The sequence below is a fragment of the Crassostrea angulata genome, chromosome 6, assembly GCF_025612915.1.
Source record: "Crassostrea angulata isolate pt1a10 chromosome 6, ASM2561291v2, whole genome shotgun sequence".
Taxonomy (NCBI): domain Eukaryota; kingdom Metazoa; phylum Mollusca; class Bivalvia; order Ostreida; family Ostreidae; genus Magallana; species Magallana angulata.
The window spans coordinates 9,865,708-9,877,728 of NC_069116.1; the positions used below are offsets into that span (position 1 = coordinate 9,865,708).

The window sequence follows — 12,021 nt, forward strand, 5'->3', positions numbered from 1 at the left end:
TGTTATGCTTATCTTAAGCAATCTAAAAAAAACACTTGTCAAATTCGAAAAAAATCCTTTTGAGCAAACTCTGGAAGGTAGAGACGTGCAAGATATCAAGCATCGTCTACTTGGTGATCCGCTGAACGTTAAACATCAGTGAAATGTCTTAAGGAAGAAAAAAGATTCACTAAGTGTCTAGTTCAGCGTTTGTATTAAACGTAATTTTAAAGAAAATGAGGTGCTGAAGGAAAGCAGAATTCATACCGAACGCAAAAAGAACCTTTGAAAACCCGTAACGCTGTAAAAGAATGGGGGACGCTTGGAGCGTCTTTTGTAAATATAGACATATTACGTAAATCACTAATATTATACAAATATTGACAGTCACTGTGTTTTCGGGCAACATTGATTATATGGCAATATATTCGTTCGAAGGGGGTGAATATAATCAATGTTGCCTGAAAACACAGTCAGCATTTGTTATGTTAGAAGAAGAAAAAAAAATTATAAAACCAAGAAATATTTTGAAAACAGATCGCTGAAATTTTCTCAGTTCAATGTAAAATTCTTAAATTCAATTTTGCACTTAGTCCATTTCAAAAGTGTCGACGGCATTTAAAGGGCACCGGTGATATTCCTGTGACCGCAGAAATTAGGCTACAGATGTTCTAATTGTTTTTACTTCACAATAATAAGAATCCGGGTAACCTTTATGATAGCAAGCCGTCGCATTGCGCGTCCGTGCCTTATCTGGGTGCCTATTACGACATTACCATGTTTCTTATTAAAGTCACCGTTTACGAAGGGGCCTAATTACAATAGACGGAATATTCCATTGTGGCCCCACCTTACCCCCAGGGTTCATGATTTTCACAACCTTGAATCTACACTACCTGAGAATGCTTCCACACAAGTTACAGCTTTCCTGGCTGATTCCTATTCCTTCAATTCCTTCTAATATAAAGACTGTTTTTAACAAAATTTAGAAATGGTAGGTTTCAACTCCTAATGTCGACATCAAATAAATTTTGTTTCAAAAAGGCATTTTCATCACAACAATAAGGGTTCATCCTTTTGAGCGTAAATTCTGCCGCATTTGTGTCACGTTTTCAAAATTTATCTTATGGTACATATAAACGTTAGTACACTAAGTTCATTGTCCTTTAACCTACTAAAGCGGTTAAGAATTGTTTTTGTTACTTTTTATTCATTTCATTTCAATAGATTATACAAACTTCTTGAAAGCACAAAGACTCACAAGCAAACACCAATACGTTGCTTTGAACAAAGGGTTACATAAAAAGAACAAAGAAATCTTTATTTTACTAATCATTTATAACATTATTGGACTAGACAGTTCCCTTTTTACTATCTTTCTTGATAGAATTTACCTAAGATGAGTTTAAAAAAATACAAAATTGTGTATTTGAATAACTATAGAATCACTCTTGAGTATTATTTCAAAAATAATGTACATTTTATAATCCCTACAAAAGATATAAGATCCAAGCACTTGTAGTATGTACTTGTTGCCACAATTTGTAAAAAAGTACCCTTGCTAAAATAAGTGAATAATAAATCCACAGGAAGTCTAATACTTTCAAAACAATTTTCTTATTGAAAGAACTTTTAAACTAAACTCTTCGTCATTTTTTATCTTTTCAGAATTTACCATGCCGTTGATATCGAAAATCTATCGTAAGTATTGTTATGATTCCAATGCCAAGTTTGAATAGCAAAAATGTTTGATTTTTTTGTATTATATAATATAAGCACTCACATTTCAATGGTGTCAGTGTAAAATGTTTACAATCATTCAAGTATAAGACAACTTCTATGCTCGGCGATTGAAATTAATAGCTCACCCGTCTTAAATAAACAAACATCCATTGTATAATATTGATTTTACACTGGGTCCGTAGGGGCTTGTTTACCAGATTGTTCTTATATTAAGAATGGTTTAAAACAAATCCTTAAATTCATCTTTTCTAAATTCTGATCAAAGATAAGTAATTACACCTAATATACACTCAAACACATATGTTTAACACAATTAATGTCCAACAGTGGCGGTGACTTTGTGGTGGGTGTGCCTTCACGTGTACGTTATATCTTGTCCTTGTTACAATGGAGGTACCTGCAAGAACTATATATGTACCTGTTCGATCGGATTCTATGGGACACGTTGTCAAAAAAGTGAGTGAATCTCTGAAAATATTTTTAAAAACCCCACCCATTTTTGTATCTTTTGGGCATCTATAAAAGTTAGGACATTAAATTAAGTATCTGTAAAAAATATTATAAAGACAATGTCATTATAATATAAACAATAAGTATAGAATATTTATAAAAAATATATAAAATGTTTATAAAACTATTAGTTACTTCATGTATAAATCATTGGATTATCAGTTGTTAAAGTAAATTTTATTTTCATTGTGTAATAACTATTAATGAAAATCGCAAAAATGCAGAAGTGTACGTGTGGTTTTGTATTTTTTAATTTTTATAGATTCAATTGTGTCACTTTTTACTACGGTCTCCACCAAATCTTTCACGCTCTCCGAAGCAGAGAGTTATATGAAGAAAGCCCATGAGATGATATTTGATCACATTAACAAAAACTTTGAACTGGAAAAGTCGATAGTAAGAGTGCATAGAAAGCAATTTATATGAACGTTTTTATATAGATAATAGTAAATAGTTTTAAATCATTTTCACGAGGAATTTTTTCGTTTGTTAAAAAAGGGACATGATCGTGATTTTGGTCAATTTTTATTATTCTATGTATATTGTTTACAATAATTAGGTAATGCATTTCTAATGATCAACCAAAATTTGAGTGTCTGTCGTAGAGTTATAAGCAAGCTAAAAAGCTCACAATTATTTGTTGTGTAAACAAGTCTCTTGCCATGTTTTTGTTTACATTGGTTTAATATACCGGTAAATGTTACTGTGGAATCATTAAAATTCGTGGGGGCCAATTTTCGTGGATTGCTTAAATTTTACAGGTTCATGGGGACATAATTTCGTGTATTTTCGTATACATGCAAGAGGAATATGACTTTATAGCTCTAATTTATTAATTCGTGGGGGATGTTAATTCGTGGATGAGAGGTACCCACGAATTCCACGAAAATTGAGCCGCCACAAAATCTAATGATTCCACAGTATATTATCAAGCTGATTTTTTATCTGCTAATTTGTTCTTAATAAAAAAAAAAGGAATATTCCTTTTATTCAAAATTTTAATAACTTGAGTTTGTTTACATAGTGAAGAATTGTGAGTTCTGTATTAAATGATAACACGACGACTAACAATCAAACTTAGATTGACTATTAGAAATGCCTTACAGACGCAATTAACATTTAAACCAATTTATATGTCCAATACATATTTCTTTTTCGATATCCTCAACATCGTTATGTAAACAATATTGATATGCTATCGATTTTACATGATCAACATTGCCGATATTTCTTTGCCGTTAACATCGTTGACGTTGTTGAACCGATATTGAGTTTGCATCGTCGACATTGCCGATATTTCTTATCGTTAATATCGTCGACAACGCAACGTCGGCGACGTCAGTACAATATCGAATTTACATTGTCTATATAGCAGATATTAACGTATACACACGATGTTAAACAATATCGAGATTACATTGTCCACATTGACGACATTTTTTCGACGTTGACATCGTCGGCAGCGTCAACATCGCAATGTGTTTTACATTGAAACGATATTGAGTTAACATTGTCTACATCGCAAATATTTCTTTTACGTTGTCCCTTGCAAAGCAATCTCGATGGTGTAAACAGGAAAGAAGGCACACGATGTAGACACAATGTTTACTCGATGTTGGTCAACATTGCGATGTCGACGATGTAAACAGGATATGAGGTACGATGTAGACACGATGTTGACTCGATGTCGATCAACATTGCAATGTCGACGATGTGAACAGGAAAGAAGGCACACAATGTAGACACTATATCTACTCGATGTCGACCAATATTGCGATGTCGACGATGTAAACAGGATATAAGAGGTACGAACATCGTGCACTGGACATACAGTACCCGCAACGTTATTTTTTACAAGATAAACGATAGGATATGATTCACGCACGATAGGATAGGATTAACGCACGATAGAACAGTATACACGCACGAAAGGATAGGATTAACGCACGATAGAACAGTATACACGCACGATATGATAGGATTGATACACGATAGGAAAGGATAAACGATGTTCATGATAAACGTATGATTGCTTTAAACGATATTTACGTACAAACTGATGATGGCAGAATTTGAGAGAGAACACGTACAAATAAAGATTTACGTGGAATTTCTTTTTAGTAACAATTGCCGAGTTGTTAATCATCGCTGCATCATTTATAGAATGTATAAAAATGACCAGTTAATTTTTTTTCAACTAAAATTATGAGCTTTAATGATCAATAAATTTTCTGTATTGTTAAAATTGTTTTCATTACCGAACACCATACAGCCGATCGCTGCGAATATTTCAGCCCGAGATTAAATCACTCGGAAAATAGCGGGTTTAATTATATAAATCCAACTCTTGTATAGACTAAATATAAAATCTGACATAAGTACATTTCTTTCTGTATAAGAAAATTATTCATTAAAAACGAATTATTACAGACAAGTTAAATAAATATTTACGCAAATACACATTCCGCGTACGATTTGTTAACATTGTTTTCATAACCACACACCCTAGCTGATTGCCGAGAACATTTCAGCCTGAAATCAAATATCACACGGAAAATAACGGGTTCAAAATACAACTCGGATTTTAATTAAATATGAATTATATCATAAATAGTTTTGTTTCTGTAAAGTATGATGCAACAAAATTATATTGCATAAAAGTTAATGTTTACGCAGGTATACACTCAGGCGTACGATTTAATATATTCGATTTTACAGGTAAATATGTTACCTTGTTCCTAAGAACTTCGTTTTTCATTTCCAATGTTAACAGATATGATTTACATAAAATATTGGTAAATTTTGATCTAAAATTTTTAAAAATTAGTATCCTGACGGAATGTTGGATAGGATTTTACAATTCTTGTTCGATAAATATTTGTAAACGGCGCACCGAACAAGTTGCAACTTAGTAATAAATTAACTTGCTTATGAAAAGGCACGAAACGATTAACACGATAGGATAAACGGAATAATTGTTGAAATTAAACGATAAACCTGATAGGATTAACGCACGATAGGATAGGATTAACGCACGATAGAACAGTATACACGCACGATAGGATAGCATTAACGCACGATAGAACAGTATACACGCACGATACGATAGGATTGATACACGATACGATAGGATAGGATTGTAAAAAAATAACGTTGCGGGTACTGTACCTCGTAAAAATTGATTTTGAACAACATTGTATTTCTGCCCCTTTAACAAAATTGATATTCATAGATTTGAGCGATACAAATGAAAAGCTTTGTACTGAATCATAAACGTTGACGATTAAAAAGGTTCTGTTTTATATAGTTTTACTTGGCCTGTATTGGAACTTCGGTTGTGACTGAAATGGATGAAATATTTACAAATATTCATGACGAGGATCTTTTACCACTATCAAAAGGTGCATTTTATTAACTGGTCATGAAATATTGTATTTTATGAGACCATTGATTTTCTTTACGATGATTTGATTAATGATAAACTAGCAGTAATCATTATATTGGTTGTGCTCCTTGATATTTGAGTTACTGTAAATGTCGTTATTTACGCTTGGAGGAAATTTACGCGGAAAGCTTAAAACTGCCTTAAATACCCCCGCACGTATGGTGAAAAAGCTCAAAACGTATGAGTGATAAATCACGTACCTGCGTTTTTCATACCAAAGCGTATTGTTTGACCATAGAAAACGGGTAATTAACCACCAGCGTAAATAATCATGTTTACAGTACTTGCTACTTTAAAAAAAGAGAGCAAACATTCAGTTGATTTCTAAAAAAATAAGCTTAAGGAAGGAGTCTTTTCGTTATCAGACATACTTTTTATATTAAGAAATTCATGAAATTTTGACACAGTCAAACAGATTATATAACAAATAATTCTGTAAGTTTAATTAAATTCGACCGTCTTGATTCGCATTATGGTCAGGTCAAGGTCACTTCCTTTCTTTCTCAACTTACTGGATGATGAAAAGATATATTTATTTGCAGTTATGTACACATGTTTTAAGTATGGAGTTTTTATTCGTCAATTAAATGATAGAATAGCAGGAAGTCTATCAGCTTATACTACTTCATTAAAATAAATATTTAAACTAAAAGTGATATTATTTTCCCACATTTTCTCTAATTTTCCTGACTTTTGAAGATATTTAGATTATTTTTTATGCTTCCAATATTGAAAAAATTTCTGATTTTTACATATTATGAAGATGATATGAAGATATAAAAGTAATGATAATATATTGACCATTTAATAAGAAAGAAAAACTGATGTTAGGTTTATTAATTTACACAAATCTATGTTTTAAATGAGCGCTTAAAAAGCTACTAAAATGAAATTTGATAGGCAAATCATATTTTAAAAACATTTCTGAAACCCAAGTATCTTATTATTAGTTCACATAAGTTAAAAAATCCCAACATTATTTTTATTGTTTTTAAGATGCTAAATAGACTCATGAACCTACAGCAATTCTGAAGTGCAAACAATTGATATTTTTCTACGCCAATGTTCCGCCAAAAATATAGTCCTTGTTATATTCTAAACATTGATTACTAGTTCTATGCCAAGTTATGTGATTGTAAAAAAGAAACAAAAATACGATATTTTAATTTCTTTTCATCTTGATTCAATTAACATTTAATCAAATATACTTTCTACAAGTCGAAAACCAGAAAAGACCCCTTCCTTAACACAATGACACTCAGTCATATAATTTCATCGAACGATGTACTTTTTTTGTAACATAAATCTGATATTTAATGAATTTGTTTTATATTAAATATTGTTTTGATCGGCATACAAAGTTGTCATAAAAGACTTTTCTCACACCGTGTGTACATGTACTTTATTTTATTAATCCATTGTGTGATTTCTTTTCTTATCCAGAAATGGCTAAAAGCATTAGTTACGTAATATCCGTGTTGGACATCGTTGGATGCCAATCATACGTAGCTATTTATCGATGCACAAAAAAGAGAGAAGAGGTATCATATGATACTTTGATGTTGTCTTTTTTTAAAACCCACATTAATTACGTTTATCAACAATATATAAATATTGCAAAAGTATAACAGTATGAATAGTATAGCAAATGTCAAACAATATTAATTCCATACATTAACAATTATTCTGTTATATGTCAACCTCTTGATAAGAGAAATACTCATTACAGAGTTTTGAAGAATAAAGTATTTGTGAAGGAAATGTGTGTAAAATACATATGTTAATAATGCAAATTAATGCATTTAGTGTACATATCTCATCGAAAGAAGCGAGGCAAATCTAGTGAAAATAACTAACTTGTACCTTGAGTCAAATCGCGGTGAAGGAAACCTAATAACGTTTGATGAACGTACGGATGATCCAGTTCTGTCCTTTACCGTGATTAAAACAACCGGGCGTGACGCACCAATGTTCTATGAGAGTCGATACGGTTCACTTACATTACCGTTCTGGGAAACCTTCCAGGATAATGTTGGGAGCAAAATGATTGCCATCAATGTAATATTTGTTAGCTATAATTTCGATGAAAATATCGTTTATTCGTTAATTTATATACAAAATACTATCGCTTATCATATGACAATTCTTCCATGATATCGTTAAAATAAAAATTATATTGCTACTTACTTTGATTTTGTGTATAACTCAGGTTTTGTCCTACAAAAACAACCCATATAAGTACTTCAGTTCTGAAGAAATACGTTCCTCTGTTGTTAAAACTGTAATAACTGACATTAAAGGAGATGAATTAAAATTATATGACCTGGAGGACGACTTAACTGCAACAATGGACCTTAGTCAGGTAACACATAACGCACAATAGCTTTTACTTCAAATATTAGAGGATTTACTCATCATGCTGTAATTAAATTTCATTCTATACGCATACATTTTTTCATCATTTCAACAAAATACAGCTATTATCTTCAAGTACAAGTACTTGGACAGATATGAAGCAGAACGAGATGGAATGGAATTTTGCTGCATACACCAACTTGTCAGTCGAGGCAATGGTTGTTGATATCAACCTTAAATCCATGTATGATTGTACGTTGTACGGTTTATATGGCTGGAGAAAATATCCCACAACTCTAAATTATGACATTAAGGTGGTCACAAGGGGGAATGCCAAGATCGTCACCCAGGCCCCCTGGAATTTACCCATCAGCTACAAAGATAACAGACTGCAACTCACCATCTACAACAAAAGGTTCACATCCGGAGGATATCTGTTACCGTTATTAATGGCGTTATCCTGCCAGGGTATTTAAATTACTTTAGATACTTAAGTACTTAAGAGAAAAATATTAAGAAAGCTTTATTCATCTGTAACTTTGTCACACATAAATTAACTTTTTAAATGTTTATTTTAGTTGAATGCGCTCTTGGTTTTGAATAGAATATTTATATTTGACTAAAATTAAATTTTCCGGTTTTTTAATAAAGATACAATTTTTTCAGATGACGATTTTTCACGTAAATCACGTAAGTTGTTAATTTTTAGTGAGAATCTAAAGTTTGTTTAACATTAATTGTTTCTGTATATGAAGGACCATTTAGTTTAAAAACATTTTAATCAAATTTAACGAGAACATCATTTTTTTGCTTAAGATATTTAACAATGTAAAAATTTTGATTTTATAATTTAACTACATGATACATCGAGATAAATCTGGAAACTAACATTATTTAATGATTTAATTATAACGTCAAAAGCAAAGCTTCAAAACTTCAAATTATATAAAATAAGTAAGAATCAAGGTCAATGCATCAAATCATTATAACAAAAGAACAAGGTTTTTGCAAAGTATTTGTACGCAAAATATCTTCTTTTCTAAATACGTTTGCTACCTCCTCCTTTTTTAATCATACTCTAAAAATAAATACCAAAATGATAAGATTTTTCTTTTACTAACGCGAAAGTTTTACTATAGACTAGGCCATTCAGCTGAAGCTAATATCTCGGACATTATAATATGTTAGTAAAAATGCAAAATACAAGGAACCTTTTGCAAAGGTTAAATGAAAGAAGACTGTAGGCTGGTAATGTTTGGTCCTATTATGCCCAGTTCGCCCTTTTTTAAATTCGCATAAATTAAAATATCACGTGTATTAATATCAAAAATATTTGAAATCTGAAGATAACAGTCTATACACAATGCTTTATATCGATAATTTAAAACTGCATCACATTGTCCTTTTTAGAAACTCATCAATTTAGAATACTGGAAATCAAGTCATACCGTTTAAAAGATGCCAAATGGACTGTCAACAAACAAGCTAAGGTGAATAGTGCTGTGACATCTCATGTTTATTTAAATTACACAACGCCATTTTTATTACTTAAAGTCAAATTCAACTGATAATTTTCTCTTCTAAACATAAACATGTTTCAATAAGCTAATAAGAGATTTCATATGCATAAAGAATTCTCTAATAACATACTATTTAATCGTTTTTTTAATCATCAATTCATGTATAGTGTTTGGAAAACTCCAATTTATTTTACAAGGTACACAAAGTTGAAGGAACAAACGTGACCATTAAAAGTTCTCTATTCGGGACATTTGCTGCCAACTCCCTGCTATTGCCTCCCAATTCTATAGACTTTGAGGACGTTTTTGACAACTTTGCAGAGAAAATAATGACAACACCACATGTGTTGATTGTTGTGTGTTGTATCTTATTATTCTCAATTCCAGCTTCTGTGTTACTACGTAGAGCAGATAGAGAAGACCATTATAGGGTTTGTTCATAATAGAATGTAAACTTTATCTAAACTACTATTATTGATTTTTCGTAAAACCACAGAATTCTTTCAAATTATTTTTTTTCAAAGTGTTTAATAAGTATACACTTTTGTTGATCTGTCAGGATAGCTGCAAAAAGTCTGATTCAAATAAGAAGTTTGCATGAGATGTTTTGTAAAAAGTACCATCAAAATTATATTAGAGTGTCGGACGATATATATGCATTGTAATGTCTTATCTATTTTCTTTAGTGGCAATATCTTCCTCTCGTGGACAACAAGGAAAAGGACGGTTACGAATATTTCGTATCAGTCAACACGGCAGTGCGATCCTCACGTACTCTAACATCAAATTGCTTTTTTAAACTGAAAGGTGAAGAAAAGGATAGCGGAAACAGGGTACTAAATGATGGTTGTCGAAAGGTAAGTTATTTCTATTATTTTTCAAGCATTGTAAAAGTGGTTATTTATGCTGGTAGTAAAGTCGCGTTTCCTGGAATCAAACTATACGCGTTGGTATTAAATACGCTGATGCGTGATTTCCATACGTAAGTTTTGCTTTGATCAACATACGTGCGGGAGTATTTTAGGGGGTTTTAAGTTAACCACGAGGAAAAAACAAAACTACTCACTCTTTCTCCTACAAAGGTAATCATTTCTTTTTTTTTAGAACTTCACGCGCGGGACTTGCTGTAATTTTCTTTTGAAGACAAATTATTTAGGACCACTTCAAAAGATCACTGTTTGGCATGACAACCTCGGAAGATCGCCTGATTGGTTGTTGTCTAAAATAGTAATTGTGGATGCACTGGAACAGGAAAAGTATGTTACAGTTTTAAATTAATAGCCGTTTGTTATTTGTGTAATTTGTGACCATAGATACATAAATGATCTGTTTCGTTTTGAAATTGCCCTTATGCAGTTGAATGAAGGAAATATATCAACGCTTACTGTTTTACCTAAGATAAAGAACCGTATTGCTTTATGTTTTTTGTCCTGTTATTTTTATAGGTACATATTTGTATGTGAAGAATGGTTGTCACTTACTCGCGAAAATTGTAAAACGTGGGTTGAATTATCACCGCTAACCTCAGAAGCTGTTCCTATAAATCTAATGTTAAGTGAAAATAGCCGTCGAGGTCTCTTCGACGATCACCTATGGTTTTCACTCTCATTAAGACCAAATGCAAGCAAATTTACACGTGTTCAGAGACTGTGGTGTATCGTGGCTCTATTGTTTTTATCCATGGTGGCATCAGCAATGTGGTTTGACGGCAACCCGTCTATCTCAACAGAGGACACCAACCAGATGCAGATGGTGCAAATTGGTCCCTTTACACTAAGCTATCGAATGCTTTACGTGGGACTGATGTCTTCATTGCTGATGTTTGTACCGTCATTTGCAATTGTTTTCATTTTCAACAACAGATCGCTACGTAAATCAAACAAGCTTAAAACAATCTATCCACAACACAAGGTTTACGACCGAAATTGGTTACTGCCCTGGTGGATGGTTTTTGTGGCGTACTGTTCAATCTGTCTGTCCATTATGTGCGGTGGATTTTTCACGTTTCTTTATTCGTTGGAGTTTGGTTCTGGAACAACAAATGACTGGTTTCTAGCATTCATAATGGGAACCCTACAAGACATCATATTGCTACAACCGTGTAAAGTGAGTTTCTTTTAACAAAATATGTTTGATTTTTCCTAAAAATTACCTAACTATTGAAAGTGTAAGTTTTACTCCCAAAACGCCTGAAGCTTTAAAATGATAAATGATTTTATATCAATCGTGGAATTTTATGTTCAAGCAATACTTATCAATTAAATCATATCTTTGAAAAACGAATACATTTTGAAAATGTTCATATCCATATTACGTACAAATTGTAAGATAATGTTTGCTTTTGTTTAAGGCTTTTGTGATAGCCATAGGACTGAGTTGTCTATATTCTTCATCATTGAATCGTATCGGTTCTACAGACTGCGCAATGTTTTACGAAGACGGTTTGTACATGGTTGTCAAAAATATTAG

General features: G+C 32.0%; 1 protein-coding gene across 1 annotated transcript; it reads left to right on the forward strand.

Annotated features, from left to right (window-relative positions):
• Positions 1–1,650: 1,650 nt before the first annotated feature.
• On the forward strand, positions 1,651–11,673 carry LOC128186584 (uncharacterized). Its single transcript, XM_052856411.1, has 13 exons — positions 1,651–1,680; positions 2,050–2,178; positions 2,495–2,628; positions 5,540–5,633; positions 7,121–7,269; positions 7,484–7,735; positions 7,887–8,039; positions 8,155–8,500; positions 9,443–9,522; positions 9,750–9,983; positions 10,239–10,409; positions 10,657–10,808; positions 10,998–11,673. Exons 1-13 carry the CDS (start codon positions 1,656–1,658, stop codon positions 11,671–11,673), a joined length of 2,595 nt encoding a protein of 864 aa, XP_052712371.1. The 5' UTR covers positions 1,651–1,655.
• The last annotated feature ends 348 nt before the right edge of the window (positions 11,674–12,021 follow it).

Coding starts and splice junctions, on each gene's coding strand:
- LOC128186584 (XM_052856411.1), top strand. CDS start 1,656: ATGCCGTTGATATCGAAAATCTATC. Junction 1,681..2,049: donor GTTGATATCGAAAATCTATC/GTAAGTATTGTT, acceptor AATGTCCAACAG/TGGCGGTGACTTTGTGGTGG. Junction 2,179..2,494: donor TGGGACACGTTGTCAAAAAA/GTGAGTGAATCT, acceptor TAATTTTTATAG/ATTCAATTGTGTCACTTTTT.